Genomic DNA, 17601 nt, shown 5'->3' on the forward strand with positions numbered 1-17601 from the left:
TTGAAGCAAGTATTATGTACACAACAGACCGGAACGTCTCCTTTGGAGTCTTCCCAGTCTATCAGGTGATTGCATCATTAAGCCACACATGCTACGTAGTAAAAATCCTTATGAAAATTCATGAAAGAAACACACTGAGCTTGGTGCATGCTAATAAACAAGAAACATACAAATTTAGTATTTTGACTTTTAATCCCTCTAAACTCCAAACAACTACAAATGAAATAATTTCTTCACTGAATTTTATTTCTTTTTTTCAGTTATCTAATAAAACCTTTCTCTTCCCACAGGAATTGTGGGGGTCTCACCTGAGCATCTTCCCACAAATTACACTTTACTAAATGTGCTCATGACATTTGGACATCACCAAAACACAGTGAAATAACCAAGAAAAAAGTGATTCCACTCATCTTTTATGGCTTTTTTTTTTTTTTTTTTTTTTTTTTTTTTTCTTTACCATGATACACATTAAATTACCAGTTAATGAATGAAATTTTATTTTTTGATTGTACAGTCTGGGAAACAGAAACCTTTCCCAGAGGAAGAAATTTAACTTCCCTGGCCCACAGTATGTGCACTGTGATCTCTTTCTACAGAAATAAGACATTTCTACAATGCATTTTAAAGAGATGCAAATAGCATCTACAATTGACTGTGTGAAAATGCTAAAGGAAGAGACAAAACGTAAAATATTATATATTTAAAATAAATGAATGCAATCTTTTAATACTCTCACAAGCAGAAAAGAAAACCCTAAAATACTAATTCAAAAAGTCTTCTGTAAGAAATGGACAAAACCCCCTCAAGTTCATAGAGAAAATGAATGTATGTAAGATAGTGAGGATAACAACAATACAATTCCTGAATGCCTCAAAATCTTCATGGTTTAAAAAGCATCCCAATTTTCTCCAAAGGTGGTGGCATCTCTCTAGCCGTCCATGGCTAATTTTACAGGGAATGCAAAACGTTATTTAAAAACGATGGTGCATTAAACTCCAACTATTCCTGATGTGGCTCTCAAACTACAAACCTATCTCCTCTTCTATTTTAATTTTAAAGTAAGTTAGCAAACACTTCGTTCCTAATCCCTGGGGACTATCTGTATGGTGACACAAATGCACAAATTTATGACAGTAACATAAATGCTCCTCTGAAGTAATATGCAACATTAAGTGAAATCGTTTCCTGGAAAGATATTAGAGGTATCTATATTTTATTTGCCATCTTAAACATATCTGGGTCTTTATGACCTTATTTTTAAAATGTATTTCCTTTTTACATTTCCTGGTGCAAATGGACTGCATAAATAAGCAATGTGCTATGAGGCTTCAGACTAGCCGATAAACCCTTTCAATTTTCATGCCAGCTTCTTCTTTTGTAATTCAAATCTGGCTGAAAACTGGCAGCTCTGAAAACTGAAACAAGCACTGCCACAAATACCTTGTAATGCTATCGACCTTGTCTGCCCATGCAGTGAGAAAGGGGGATGCATATGTGTCTGCAGTCATCCAGATAACACAACTCATTTTTTTGGGGGGATAACAGAAGCTGGACCCGGACTGCGCACCCAAAGCAGTCATTACCAGGCAGGCTGGAGAATAAGTCTCTTCAAAATACACAGCGCATTTAAAAACCATATACAGGGCTCAGCCACTGCTTTCATTACCAATTTTAATTTAGCTCCTTCAGTTTGCTAGCCAGATAAACTCTTTAGTGCTGTTTTTTAATCTATTTGCCACATTTTATGTTTAAGATTATAGTAATATGGGACAGGAGAAGGAATCACTTTTGGAGGAAATAAAGAAATAGATCCGCTTATCGGCGCCCATCAGAAAGTTCATTAATCAGCCGGGCTTTGTGCCCCCTAAATTGAAAGGTTAAATAATCCTCTCAGGAATATTTCTCGGCACCGCCGCCAATTGTCCGGAGAGAAGCTGCCATTCACCGCGCTCCAGATCGGTGACAGGGTATTTTACCACCGTTTGGGCCCCAAACAATGACGGACAAATGGCCTGGCTCACAAAGAAACCTTTTAGTACACGGATGGAGAAAGGACCACAAGCTTTGAAGTGGGGTGGGGGAGGTGGGGAGAGACTGTGCGGAGAAGGAGGAGGAGGAGGAGAAGGAGGTGGAGGAGGAAGAGGACGAGAAGGAGGAGAAGGAGGAGGAGGAGGAGGAGACTCATGCACTGGGACATGTATATTTTATTAGAACGTTTATTAGGGGATTGGCCAAATGTTTATATATATCTCTATATATCTATATATCTGCCAGGGCACGGCACCGGCTGTTCCCACACTAAGCATATGCATAGTTACACATACATTTATACATTAATCTGAAAACAAACATTTGCAAAGCCTGTAAAATCAGAAGATGAACAGAACTAAAGCACAGTTATATTTATTAGCTAATACACGGGGGAGCCTGACAAACCCCAAGGTTTTAATTTTTACTGTCATTCTGGATGATTTACAGCTTCCTTTCTCTCACTTTAATCTTTATGTCATCTACTGATCATCTCTCACCATTGCACACAAAAGGAGGAAGTACCACATCTGAATAACTTTCTTAGGGGAGCATACTTAATAGGTATTTCTTGATAAATAGACTCTTAACAAATTTTTTTTGGAGTAATTTTTAATCACAGCTAAAATGCAAGTAAACATGGGAAAAACTTAGTTCTGCTGAATAATATGAGATGCCAAGTGAGCAGTGTATCGGTTTGCTAGAAGTGAGTTTTGGGGTACATTTTAAATAGATAATAATTGAACCTTTTTCCTTTAAGCTGCCCAGCAGCTGGGCTTCAGCATGCAGCATCCTTCCCTAACGGACAATTTCACAGAAGCACTTTCCTTACATTACCAACATGCCAACTGCACATGTTAATGTTTATATATTTTCTCATAATTTTTTCATGTGCTCTCCATTAAAGAGCATCATATATATTCAGGAATAGCAGTTATTTGCACCTAGATTCATGACGAGTGACATTCATCCTGAATATGTCCTTGCGGAAATGTGAGACAGCTTGTATACAACCCCTGACAAACAAAAGCTTCTCCATGTCATTTTTGCACACCTGTTTTTTAAAATTGTTTTCAATTCCATAAATTTTTTACTTTAAAATGACTTGGGACTTCCTGAATAGTACACAGTGTCTAAAAATGGATCAGAGCATATCAGGTTTCTGCTCTCTCACACCATGTAAATATGCTGTTGACCAAAACAGTTTCCTCCAGACCAACTCTTGAGTATCTCAGTGCTATAATTTTTCCTCTCTTTCCTTCCTGATGCCACCATCAAAAAATCAGAAGCAATTTAACCAGCTCTCATCTGGCATCAAAACAACTCAGACAGAAACTGGGTATCTCAGGTATCAAATCCAGGGCAATTAATTTTAAAGAAGGAGATATTTCATGGTTATTGCACAGTCCACAGAAACCCTCTAGTGTCTGTACCTGCTGCACTGGTGCTCATCACCCCATTTTTAAGTGCCAAAAGAAGTTATAAAAATTCTTTAGAAAAACAATTAACTTTATAGTCAAGAGACAAAACAAAAATACTTTCTGTTGGCTACAAGGTGAGTGGAGACTATAGCGGAGAAACTGCAAGTTTGCGGGGAGCAAAAAGAAAAAAAAGGAAAAAAAAAAAAGGCAAGCCACTTTTGGACACAATTGTAAGAAACTCTGAACCAGACAGTGACTGTCCTTCCTCTGTGAATTCCTCATCTGCTCTGGTGTAAAAACAATGCCTCTTCCTGACCACTTGACCAAGCCACACCGGACAGCACTGCCACCATGCCACTCTACACCAGGCAACACTGCACTGTGGAGACACCAAGGACCTGGGAAAGGGGCCTTGTCAGGCCAGACATAGACTGGAGTGCCCATTCCTTCATGGGGGGCTTCCTCTGCCCATTGCAGAGTTGCTCTCACAGCTGTTGGGGTATGTTTGTCAAATGTTAATTTAAGCCAAATTCAACATTCCAAAATGAGTCAAAATCGAAGACCCAACTTCACTCCCCTGTAGCCAAAAATGCCGTGAGATGCCTCCTTCTGTAGCCCTCGGTGGGTGGCACAGCATGTGTGCACACACAGTGCACCTCACACACACTTCTGAGGCTTCTCTGCGAGCACCTGCTTATGGCTCCGCGTTCCTCACCACTCTGTGCGGGCCCTCAGCTCCTTAATTTCCCTTTATACTCAATTCCTCAACACTTGAAATCAAAATCAGGATAATTCTGTCATGGGGATAGAAACTTTTCTATACACATGACAGGACCTAACAAGATGTATTAATATCATTGACATGATAGACCCTCTTGGAATTATATCAGTGAATATTTTTAGGGAACCCTAATCCGTAGATTATTAACATGATCGAGCATAACTTGAGGAAGTTACTGCCTTAGCGGCACGAGCTCTGGGCTGCTGCGACACATGAATCACCAGCAAGATGAACCACGCAGTGCAAACAGATTCGCTGACTTTTCCACTTTGCAGTACGAAAATGCACCAAAATCCATTTTATGGCATTTATGCATATTATGTGCAACGGTGATATTTTTTTTCCACGTTTTAAAATGCCTGTTAAATTTGCAGATGATTTTTGGCTTCCTGCAGAATTTTGAGACTGGTTCAAAGGTCTAACAAAACTTAAAAAAGATACCTTCATATCAAGTTTGGAGAAATTCTGGAGGAATTCTCAGAATGTACTAACTTTAATATGAATATTCATACATAGCACTGACTGCAGAAAGAGGGCACAAATTTTTTTTTTCTCAAATGTTTTTAAAATGCATTGGAAACCTCACTTCAGCCTGAAAAGTCTATCTTCCTTATTTAGATGGTTAATATTTAAAATTATGATAATAATGTGAATACTTGTGTAAGTTCACCTTTTCAAACTAAAGGAAAGAGAGGTAAAATTTTTTAAACCGAATTTGTAAGCTTTAAGGAAAAAAAAATCATCTTAATTCTTTCCCTTAAGAGAACTGCGGTTGAGTATGTGAAGGGGAAATATTTCAGCACCAAACTTTCCCTGATTATTCTTTTTGATTAATTAACCGCTCACTCAACAGTTTTGGTGTTTCACAAAAATAACCCAAACCTATCTGGTTTTGGGTGTGCTGGACTGGAGGGACATATATCACCAAATGCCATGTAGTGCACAAAGAATGTCCGAGGCATGGGGCGGGGGCGGGTTAGCTAAGCAGAGATTTAAATAGTAAAACATTATCTTCGATTCCCTGCTCTTCTCCCTTTCCCTTTCACGGTCAGATGTGAAAGACACTGCTTTTCAGCAAACGTGGTTCTTGACACCATTTCAACATGCGTGCTGAAGCCGGGGTTCTCCGAGCGATGCCGCTCTCCAAGACAGACACCACAACAACGTCATTTGGAACCCCCAAATCACAGAAATGTTCAGTCAGCCGAGCTTTCGATTCTACTCTCTCCCCATTTCCAGACTGCTTCCAGAAATCCACAAAAATGCAATTTCTGGTCCAGATGTAATCTCTCTTTAACCCTCAGTTTAAAAGCACCTTTTATTTTGTTTTCTGGGTAGCAGGTGCAGAAGAGCACAAGACAGATAAAGGTTAGAGAAAGCAGAACACTTCCTACCATGGTTACTACATGATGAAGATAAGTGGCAGTTGATACCAGTGCCGCTGGAAGGTTCTACATCCCACCCAAAATGTCCACTCAGGTCCTTGCAGAAAGTTTATACAGGGTTATTAAAGCTACTTCTTTCCCCCATCGTAACTGAAATACACCTTTCAAATAAAAATTGGGAAAGAACTTTTATCTAGCATGCTTTTGTACTGAAAGCTATAGCATATGCTTTGAACTCATAAACCTAACAGTTATTTCAGGACCTGAAACTATGTTTTCTGAAAAAAAACCCAAAACTATCAGAAAGATTATCTTTTGTGAATATGATTCCTTTACAATTGGAAAAGATTTGAGGTTTAGGTTTCTGACAGCCTCAAAAAATATCTGAAACCTGAAAGAGAGTGGCAACACGGCAAATTACAATTAGTAGGGGAAAATAAACAGTAAAATCCCTCTTCCCAGCACACTGACCCCCTCTGACCTGCTGGCTTTCTCCAGGACAGCTGTGCAGGGCTGGCAGCATGTCAGGAGCATCCCTGAAACTGAAAACCACTTGCAACAGGGGTCAGGTTTGGACAACACAGAGTTTAAAACCAAAATATCTGCCTGTTACTGGGCAAGCTCTGCACCAGCTCCTCCCCCAGCAATCGGGGCAGGCAACCTCTCAAAGGGCAGAAAATCTTCACAAACCCAAGCATCTCCCAAGCAGATATGTGGACACCATCATGCTCCAGGTGTTCATGTGCCCCAAAACTCACAAGAGCCAGAGTCATCTTTACCCTAAATCCATATTCCTGGAAATTCTGAGTTGCTGTCCCTGTAAAATATCCTGCCGAAAGGATACTGAAGCAATGGCACATGAGGGCCCAGTCTGGAATTCCAAAATATGAGAAACATGTGGCCTATTTCATAAACGGACTTACTTTTTTTTTTTTTTTTTTTTTTTTTTTCTTTTTTTTTTTTTTTTTCTTAGAGCTGCTAGAAATAGCCTTGACGCACCTGGAGAGAAACTGGCCAGGTGTTGAAGCATTCCAGAGGACTGTGCTGATCCTATGGTCTGTGGCTTTGTGTCATGGCCAGTGGAGCCACCCCTGCAGTCATGTCACAGCCACAGCTGCAAGGAACCCGGGGATTAACCTCCTCCCCAAAATACTCCTAAACCCATCCCCTCCCTCACCACTCAACACCTAAGAAAATCTCCAGAAACCAAATGCCCTCTCTCTCGGTCAAGCTTAAATATTTTTTGCCAGGGTTGTATTATTTTTAATTTTCTCTTTCTGGAAGTCACACTGTAACAGACAGAAACTGACTGAAACTGACTTTCAGGGATGTGGCTTACATTTTCACTTCAGAAAAAAAGTAGCAGGCCAGGAGGAATTTTAATAATGCACACAAAGAAATCTGAGCGAAAGGTTTAAACACAAAAGACGCATGTCCCTTCATGTCCTTCATATACAGGGCCACATCAGCCAGTTCCTGGTTCACCTTCCTTTATGTAAGCGGATTAAAAGTAAGATTAACAAACTGTCAAAAAGTGTGTTAAATGATAGGTTCTGCTAATTAAAAATTCTGATGGTTCTAAAGCTCTGTTGGTGGCCATCTTGCTCTGGGAGATTTCACACAGACGAGGTTAGTGAAGGCAAGGCGCAGGGGACAGAGTCAGTGTGGCTGGCTGGAGTAGCACCAGGGCAGGAAGGGGTTATTAAAAATAAGCAATCCCTACAGAAAGAAAACACTCTGTTCCAGCGAGATTTCTGTTTTAACACACACATCAAAAGCAAGAGACACCTCAGGAAAATAAAAAAAACTTGCTCTGCCCATTTTAGGACAGAATTTCTTTACTCAGTTGATATTTACTGAAGAAGATTCTAACACTTGCACTGCCCATTCCTGTTTGGGTGTGGTATCCTCATATTGGTGCTGGGCCAAACGGGCCACATTTATTCCTGTATGGCACAAGCCACTGTGACAAGGCAGATGTGGTGAGATCTGCAGCCAGCCCGTTCTCCATCTGACACCAAAACACGCCGAGGCCCCGGGCACCTCCACTGGCTGCCCCACCATCACTGCCATGCACTGCGGGGAGGCCAGGCTACACTTTAGGGCCTCATGGCACAAGTGCAACCTCACACCCAGAAAAAAAACAGGGTCTCTATGCACTGAAGATAAATAAACTCCCTCTTTTTTTCTCCAGTGATGTCATCTGCTGGGTGGAAATGCTACCACACTAGCAGCGGCTTCAGCAGGGCACTCTGGCCACAGAGGCCCCACAGAGCATGGGACGGGAGGAAGGCCGGAGCTGCTGGTCAGCGTGGGCAGCCCAGGCCACAGCCACTGGTCAGTCACACCCACAGCACTGCCCAGACGGCCAGCACAGAGCCCAGGGCTGCCCACGCCAGCAGCAGAGGGGACAAGGGCTTTCCACTGCGGAATGTGACCCCCAGCGCTGCCCCTCCACAGCCTGGACGCACTGAGGACAGCAGCTGCCACAGGCCACATGGGGAGGCGGACGGGCAGCAGGTCAAACTTGAAGGGAAGTATTGTACTTTTTAAAGAATAAACTACAAAACTGAAACAAACAAAAGAAAATCATCGGGTGTCTCCTCCACAAGTTTTTCCCACCAATTTTTTTGGCGTTATTTAGGGTTTATCTTTTTTGTTTGTTAGAGGGCTATAACCTGGCCTCCACTTAAAATGCATAACAAAAATCACAACATTTATAGCTCAAATCTGAAGTGACAAGAGAAAGGGAATGAGAAAGAGCCAAGCGCTCTGAGGGTGAAAAAACACTGCTGTCATTTAGGGTGGAGTGGGGATGTGATGGCATGTCTTGTGAAACACAGGCCGTGTTTCCCCGGGTTTCTGGAGCCCCTGGCATTTAGGAGGTCAGAGTGGTAAGCTAGGCTTCCTCATAACCCAGAACAAAGAGCTCAACAAGGCCTCCAAATGCCTTGTGCCCAAAAAAATCACGCATATCATCACTGACACTCCAGCACGCTATGATCAAAACTGTTTATCCTGCATCTGTCAAAGAAGTCTTTGTCCTGTTATTTGATTGACAATAACCCCTTTGATAAACCTTAGTGGGTATGAACCAATTTACTGCAAATAGATATCTACAAAAATAAAACTTCAAATATATTTTGACAAATATAATTGCCCTTCTCTGATACAGGAGAAATACAGAGAGCAGTCAGGATGAAAATGATCTGTAAAAGTTTTAAATCACTGTCTTAAAGGGGTTATTAAATAGTATTTTAAACCACAGCGGGAGTTGGATTTTTCTGCTGACTTTGGGGTTTTTTTTCAGAATAATTTCAGTTAAAAGAGTTGAAAGGACAAGTTTAAAGAAAGTACTTTCAGCCACTTATAAAGCTTTGATTATCCCACAGCCCTTAGATTTAAGCTTCATTGAATGCTTTATGATATTTTTTCCATCAAAAGGCAAATTAAAATATTCCACATACGATCCTTTTTACCATTTCTTTGTAAGATTCCTCGTGCTGGCAGTCTGTTTTGGTTGGAATAAGATGTTTCTGCCCATACAACAAATTATTTGCAATGTGCTCAAATTTGTCACCACGGCCAACGTCAACAAACCCCACCACCATCCCCAAGAGCAGAATGGGTTTGTTATTGAGTCATTGTTCAAGTGGCCCCGCATGCCGTGCAGGGGCTCTGAGGAGTCAATAGATGGCAGTCCATCTCCTAGGAAAGTGACGGAAAATGAATGAAATAACCAAAAGCCTCATAAAGGAGAGAGGTGGAAGGCCGTGTGATTCTTCACCAGCATTCACAGAAATTAACTAAGAATATATATACTTTATAGAACACAAAACATTCGGACAAAGTCTGTGACAGCGCTCTGTGAACGGCGCCAAAATCTGGTGTATTATCCCAAAACTGAACACCCTAGTTCATCTGCATGTACACGGACCTGCCATCAAGTTACCAAAAACCAGTTTAAGTCTAGTGGTTGTATCTCTGACTGAAGTGCAGGAAAAGCTCTTCTGTGGCCCCCAACAGCTGGGCAGCCTCTGTGAGCCACGACAGCTACAACAGCACTTTTGTTTTAAACACGTATTTTTCTTAACGCTGCTATCCTGTTTGCACCGAAATATTTATTCTACAACAGGAAAATTGTAAGATAATTTCTATGGTGAAATACTACTGTGCTATATAAGAGCAAAAAATATTGGCTTTTTGTTACAATCCTACAGATATATATATACACAATATATAGTTAACATTATTTACAATTCTAATTTAGAAGTTTTGTTTCTTGCCAGAACATTATTTACTTCTGCTCTGCTTCGAGTGCAAAAGAGAATATTTAAAGGGAATAATAAAAGATAAATTTTAAACAATTCAGATAATGCAGTTTCCTTTAATTTCTTTATTGCAAATATCAACCATGTCTTTTACCATACAAATTTTTAAATTCCGGGCTCAACCCAACTGCTAATGTAACTTTGAGCCAAAGGTACTCTTCCCATGTAAAAAATGAAGGCGAACAAAACATTTCCCACATGTCAGACGTCTATTATTTGCAGATAATCTGCAATTCACTGCATAGTAAAAATCTATTTATCAGAAGGTAGGGCCTGATGCAATACCAATTAATCTGTGAGTGTCCATATTTGACCATGTTTCAAAATGTCCCTAAAATGCACCATAAATTTCCAAATGGGTACTTTTAATAATATGCCCATATTTGTAACCACTACATTTTCTAACAAGAACTTGTTTTGACACCTTTTTTTAGCTTTACTTTATGTTAAGTATAAACCCTAAATGCTTTCTACAAAATTCACAGAAATAATTTCCTACCTCAAGATAACTCAAATTTTCCCCTAGTACAGCACTTGGTCAAGTTTAAGCTACCCCTCACTTTTTTTTACAGACATAAATATTTTTTATGTGTTGATGGAAACTCACTTTCTGAGGAATTTTCAATGGCAGGTGAGACTAATATTAAATTACATCTTTTATCTCAGTAAAAAACAGAACTCAGGGTGTTGCTGCACCAAATATTTCTATGTGATTATTAAGTTCCAAGTGTTATAAACATTTCAGAAATTGTTTTTACATGCACCCTTAGGGATTATAATGAAAGACAGCATTTAACTTTTTCCTTTATCCAATTTAAAAACAAAACAAAACAAACAAAAATACTCACTGAATGCACCTTTTTTTATTTTTGCTCATAATGTTTTTCTTTAAAAACATCCCAAATCAACCAAACCAACAAAAAGTCTTTACCAAATCTGTTTAAAAGTAAATTCTCAGGAAGGGTGGAGGATTTCCAGAGCAGATCTTTGTGTTAGAATCTTTATGCACAAAACACAAATGAGAGGTTTTACCACAGATTTCTTCTATTCATTGAATTTTGAAGAAGAAAGCAGAAAAAAGAGCATTCCACTGCCATGGAGAGGTGGAGGCACAAATTATAAAGCACATCCCAACTACTGCTTCAGAGAAAAGCCAAAGATACAAAAAGAAAAGTAGTAGAGAAACTTTTCTACTTTGTTTAGAGCAGAGAACAGGGTCTAATTATCTGAAACCGCGAAATACATGTGAGGGCGAACTGGGGAGCAACAACAGCAAAAGCTCAAAGGAACAACAAAAACCTGATTTTTAAAGGTGTTTTTATGTTTGACAATTTTAGAAATTAATATATTTAAGAACTGTGACACCAATCCAAGAATTTGTTTTTACTGGTTAAATACTACACAATATTTCAATATTAATCAAATTTGTATGCATTTTGTTTTATTTTTATATCTATTTTACATATGAGGAAAAATCTTAAGTAATAAACTGGTACAGCTTCATGAAGTTTTATTTTCTTATTTCAGGGATTAACAATCAACTAAGGCAGGCCAAACAAGCAGTCACAGCTATATCCTGACTAATTATAAATTCTCTGCAAAAGTTTATGAGGTGTTTTTCCTCAAATTCATGTCTCCACTGTAACTGAGATTTATTTCACTCATCTAAGAAGAAAGCTTTGTCAAACAGAGTGACTAATTACCAGCATCTGGGATATCTGAGATGGGATTACTGCTTCTGCTATGCATCCCAACTTAAAATTTAACGCTCTTTCTATGTGTAAATGTGGTCACTGAGAGAAGAGAGGCAAAGCATTAATTTAATTATTACAGTATTAAAATGCAATCAGAAGTTTTAAAGATGCTTAAAGAGTAGTGACAGTGTTTCATTGCCTTCTTCAGTTCAAAAACTCTTCAGATGTTTATTATCTTCTCAGAGAAGATGCTTATCTATATTTTATGGTCAGCAGTTCACAGAGGAGTAAATAGGTTGGGTGTAGAAGAAAATAAAAAAGGTGTTTCTACTTACTGTTAGGTGATACTGCCTCCATATTTCTGGGCAAGCCTGGAAAATAAAAATATTGATCAGCTAGGAGCATGAAACAAGGTGCTTTACAGCCTGTTGGTTTTGGCATAACACAGTATCCACTGGTGTCGGTCACAGGAAAATAAGAAGCTTAACTGAAAGGGTCTGCATTTCAGCTTCAAAAACCCGGCTAGACAGTTTAATTGAATTTTACACTGGTTTAACACACTCCCTGCCATTGTCAGAAAGCCAGTAACAGTTTTCTATCTGCCCTTTTTCTCCGAGGGGCAGAAGTTTGGGAGAGCAGCGTGCTCGTGACTGTAGGAAGCATTAATGCTGCAAAACAAACAGGGGCGGATTTAAATTCTACATTTTCTGATATTTTAAATTTACATAACGCTCTAGAAACTAAATCACAAGGTACTTTCCTTTCACGTAGGAACAGAAATATTTTATCTTTTCTGTATGTATCTCTTTCCTAATCAAAATATAATTGTTACATGTAATAATCCTCAGCAGCCTCATGTCAGATGAGTTGTAAACAAGAACCATAACAGATTGCTTTAATGTTGCTATTTTTACAATGACTTGCTTGATTTTTTTTTTACTTTTAATTTTTTTAAATTGCCAGACTTCCACACCAAGTGCAGCCCTTTGAAAAAAAAAAAAAATTCAGAGCAGTTTTTTGAGTCAGAGCAGTGACACAATTGACCTGAGGGACACATGAGAAATGGTAAAGAGAAAAACGTGGATCTTTAAAAAAAAATCAGAACATGTTGGTGGTCACTTAGGCTCAGATCACTCTCTCAGGGGTTCTTAATGCTTTTACAAAATGTACAATATTTCTGACGGCCCCTGAGTCACAGACAGACATGGAAATTGTGGCACTTTTTGTCATTTTGGGGCACAGCTACTGCAGCGGAGGGCTTTCACTTCTCTTTAGAACATTTACCCTCTTATTAGAATAGCTCGGTACTCATTTCAACAATTAGCAACTTGGTTTGCCAACCTTCATTTTAAGTACTTTAGAAAGAAATGTAGTATTCCACGGCTTCTCCATAATATGATGCAGCTGCAATTTCAAACATTGAAGCCTCATGACTACTTGCAAATGAGTACTATTAACATTTCTTTAGATTTCGAATAAATTTTTCACTCATGCCCAAATTCTTGCCTTCTTTTATTTTGACGTAGTGTGTTAATTAAAAAAACCCACACCACAACCAGTATCTCTTAAAATAAAATCCAAGTTTTTGCCAGTCACCCTGTGGCACATACAGTGTGTTTTTCCCAGATGTGATGGAAATTATATTATTTATTATTCATTCCACCAGTAACATAATTGTCTCCAGAAAAATCTACAATCTGTTCTGTGTAATGGTTCAACATTTCTCCTCTTACTCAAATATTGTGTGTAAATATTTGAGTTTTATATTAATATTTCTATAAAGGAAATGTGTGAAGGACATCACATTCCTCACCAAAGATCTGACAGTTTGAACACACTCAAGCTGTCTTTGAGCACAAACAAAAGATTTTCCTCCTTCCCCAACTTAGCCAGGGTTCAGAGAGGCAACATGCAAACACTCTGTAGCCTGTAAAAATATTGTGCCAGAGCTCTCAGCATCTCCCTCAGACCTCAGACCTGTGCAGGACAGCTGTGCTGGCTTAACTCAGGGGTAGCAGGCATTTATTTATACATTAGTTCTGGATAGTTTTCGATTACCACAGTGTACCCGGGCTAATATGGTTGAACAATTGCAATCAGTGAGTTGTCCTTTACTGGCAAAATGCCACTCTGTGGTATGACCTTTACTCACATGACTGCTATTTAATCATCATCATCATCATCAAAATTACTTTATTTTTGAATAATTGTTTGGTTGAGAATTTTACTGCTCTGGACAGAAAGACATCACTTTGAGCAAAAATCTGTAGCTCTGAGTGAGAAAAACAGTTGGCAGAGCTCTTGTCAAAACCTTGGGAGAGTCACAGCCCCAGCCCCTTCGTGGAGCTGTCCAGAGGCAAGTTTTATCCTCAGGGATGCTTTAAGGGTGAGGGAAAACCCAAAGAAGGTAAGGACGAAGGTGGTGAGGGAAGGCTAAGCATATTCCTTCATTCAGGTGGTCACTTGGGGTAACACTGCTCACCATTATGAAGTGGGGTACAACAGCTGAGGAGGGGTCACTGTTAAACAACAGCTTTTTAGAGATGATGCATTTAACTAGGAACCTCATTACTTTGCAACAGCTCGGTTATTGTCTGCACCTTGTATCATGGAATGACAAATAGTATGATTAACAATTACTACCAAATACTGGCTCCTTAAATGAAGCAGAGAGGTTTGCTATGGAAGAGAGCGTAGCCAAACACAACCGCTGCCAAACCCATGATTTTCCATATTTATCTAAAAGAACTTAACCATGAACGGCCCTCGTTTAAAGAAAAGCCCTCGTGGTACCTAACTACTATGGCAGCGTGATGAACTACATTAAAATAAAATTGCATTTATTTCCTGCCCCAACGGTCTGACCTTGCTTGCATTTAGATGTACCAGCACAAAAGGTGCCTACTCCAGAGGGTAGTGCCACTGCCGCCGCGCGGCCACGGAGCGCACGGGTGAGGGGAGCACCTGGCGACACCTTGGGCCGTGCCAGCGCCGTGCCGCTGCTCCCCCAGACCCGTGTCCGCTGCCACCGGACACGTCCCCCCGGTGTGCAAGGGCCACCACTCGTGCCTGAGGCTGACCCAGTGCACGGCGCCATAATGGGAGAATCGAGAGCGGGTGCTGCACGTTTTGACCCATATTGAATTTTATCAGGTGCTAATTATTGTTTTACCAGAACAACGGCTTAATGCATCTGTTGTTTAATTCCCACTTCCCTATTCTCCAATGTGAACATCAAAGAAAATAAAACACTCAATCTCAAACAGCCCCTGACAGCAGACCGGGACTCGAGAGCTCAATAGACGAGGCCCTTGCCACCAGTTCTCATATTTCCACAACAATGAGCAAACACAAAACCGGCACTAAGCGGCCTTTCCTCCTTTCCGCTCCCCTCGGCCGGTCGTCTGCCTCGCGCCGAGAGGGCCCTCGACGGCGGCGCTGCGGGGCGCGCGGCGCGGGGAGCGGATTAGCCCCGCTAACATGCGAGCGCCGGCCAAAGGCGAGGAAAAACCCCACTACTGTATTTGGCGTATGAATAACCAAAATGCACGCGCTGACAGGAGACCGGGACGGGCCCGCGGCTCCCCGGGAGAAAATGTAGCTGTGATGAGTGACAGGGCTTTCAGGAAATATGTTCACAATCACAGACAGTGAAGGCCATGACCTAGATCGTTTAAGAGCTTGTCTTGTCAAATTATCAAAAGCTTCTTCGTCTCTGAATAAAGAGTGACATAAGTGAGTGTCAGAAAGCTGCAGGCTGACAAGCCAAGCATACAATAACAGCATGCACGTCACATACTTGCCGAACACCGCCACGGCTAGCGGCAAATCTTAATGAGAGCGCGGCTGGCCCAGGAGACTTGGGTCCCTGCTGGCATAGCTACTCATCTCGCAAAAATCCTTCAGCTCCGAGTCAGTTATGGTCTGACACGACGACTACAATTACTAAACACAACTTTTTAACAGAATCCTCTGGTGCTTTGTCAAAGAGGCAGCGGCTGCTTGGAGCTGCCCCGCTGCAAGCCACCACAATAAAACAAAAGATTTGCCAAAACACACACTTTTCATCACCTCCGCATGGGAACTGCCGCGGAAAACACACAATGCTTCCCTTCAAAACCACTCCTGCACAAGCAGATGTCGAGACCTCTCCCCACGCTGCCAGTGCAGACAGCCGCTGGCGCTGGGCAGGCAAAGCTGGGTAACTGCTGGAGTCACCCTGGCCCTTGGTAGCATGGCTGTATGCTTACTCTTGGGTGGATGTGGACAGCCAGAGGCGTGAAGGGTGGGGAAGGACACTGGGGAACTCACGAGAAAGAGAAAAACATCTCTGCTCTCTGCTAAGGGGAAATGGGCCACATGGATTCCAGCTGCCCCCATGGAATGATCCCAGCACCTCCAGCTCCATCCCAGCCCACAGCACTATGACAGAAACAATAAAGGCAGACGGAACCTCCCTGGAGCGAAAAGGCCAGTGGTGGTTTGCACATCCAGAAAGTTGTCGGAACATGCAGAAAAGATGCCAGTCGAAGCACCCAGCTGGTTCATGGGAAGGAGTGCTGACAATAAGGGTATTTGGGCATGTAGATGGGGCCATCAGACACAGCGTGGCTCTAGGGCATCAAGCACCTGGGCACTGCTGTCTGCCAGCTCCTGGGAGATCCCCTCCAGCTCACTGAGCACCCACATGCTGGTTTTCCCAGGAATACGGGGAGACATTGCTCCTTCTGCCTGCTCCCTGCTACATCCCCTGTTCATGGCATCCTTCTCTCACCCCTGTTGCTTGCAGGTGAGGCTGCACACCAACCACAAGACTCATGACATCCACCTGACTGTCACTGAATCAGTCAAAAGCAGCTCCTCTGATGACCCTCCCAAAGAAACCATGTGAGGGCATGTTGTCTCCAGTGTAACTCCAGCTAAGAGGACTCTCTATGTTCTCAGTGCTGTCTCAGGAGAAGAGACTGATCTGGCAGATCACAAATATGTGACCCTAAAATGTTTTAAGTAACTTTGAATGTTTCCTAACCAAACTAGGTGAAGCACTCTGAACTGCCTTACATTCACTTCTGGACCAAAGTGTCCGTCTGACAGACTATGCACAAGAGCCTGTTCTGCACCCTCTGTGTTACAGTAAAACGGAGTAAACTTGCTGAGAAAGAAAAATTACAACTTCCTTTGAGCATCCAAAGCATTTAATAACATATGTTTGATAACAAGAAGATGAGGATTTCCTTGTTTTACAAGGAGTCACATGGGAAAGACAAGGGATGATAGCTACAAGATGCTCCTGGGGAGATCTTAGGTGGACACAGGAGAAAACTTTTCATGTTGAGAACAATAATCTCTTGATGGGAAGTGGTGGATTCCCCAAAATGAGAGACTCTTAGGATTTGGCTGGGCTGTCTTGTGTAGACCATGCTTTTGCCAAGAAACGCTGGGGATGCTGCTGAGAAGATCCATGAAGCCCCTTCCAACCTGATGTTGTAGGATTCTGTGATTTCTCTTCCATGAACTGCTCCCATTTCCTCTGGAAGCAGAGGAGATCTGCATCCCTCAGTAAGGAGCCTCCAGGTCTGCTGTTGACCACACAGAGTCACCTTGGACTCTCTCTTCCCAACCTGGCTTCTATTGCCTTTATCAGGTGTACTGGAAGAAATTATGAACAACTGATCCCTGACCACTGTCTCCCATGACAGATGATTCTGAAGCTCTTTACAGACCCTTCCCTCTGTCACCCCTCTTGCAGGCTGAGAGATACAGAAGACAGTGCCCAGAAGTGTGCCCATGTGCTCCTGCTTTCCTGATGATTCCTAACATTTCAGCACTTTTTTTTTTTTTTCCAGCTTGTGAAGACTAAACTGATTTTTTTGTGGAATCATATCTCATAACTGGAATCTGAGCCCTGAACAGTAAATTGCAGAACCTGTTATTCCATATGCCAAGATGAGATTATTTTAC

General features: G+C 41.4%; 1 protein-coding gene across 3 annotated transcripts in view; it reads right to left on the reverse strand.

Annotated features, from left to right (window-relative positions):
• Positions 1 to 17601, reverse strand: part of ZCCHC7 (zinc finger CCHC-type containing 7) — an 86489-nt gene that overhangs the window by 8581 nt on the left and 60307 nt on the right. For all 3 annotated transcript variants that reach the window (XM_066181989.1, XM_066181990.1, XM_066181991.1), the window contains one exon: positions 11976 to 12011. In XM_066181989.1, coding sequence (XP_066038086.1) covers positions 11976 to 12011 — 36 coding nt within the window. The remainder of the gene's footprint in view (positions 1 to 11975; positions 12012 to 17601) is intronic.

The sequence above is a fragment of the Chamaea fasciata genome, unplaced genomic scaffold, assembly GCF_029207755.1.
Source record: "Chamaea fasciata isolate MVZ Bird 193981 ecotype frontalis unplaced genomic scaffold, bChaFas1.0.hap1 SCAF_4, whole genome shotgun sequence".
NCBI lineage: Eukaryota > Metazoa > Chordata > Aves > Passeriformes > Sylviidae > Chamaea > Chamaea fasciata.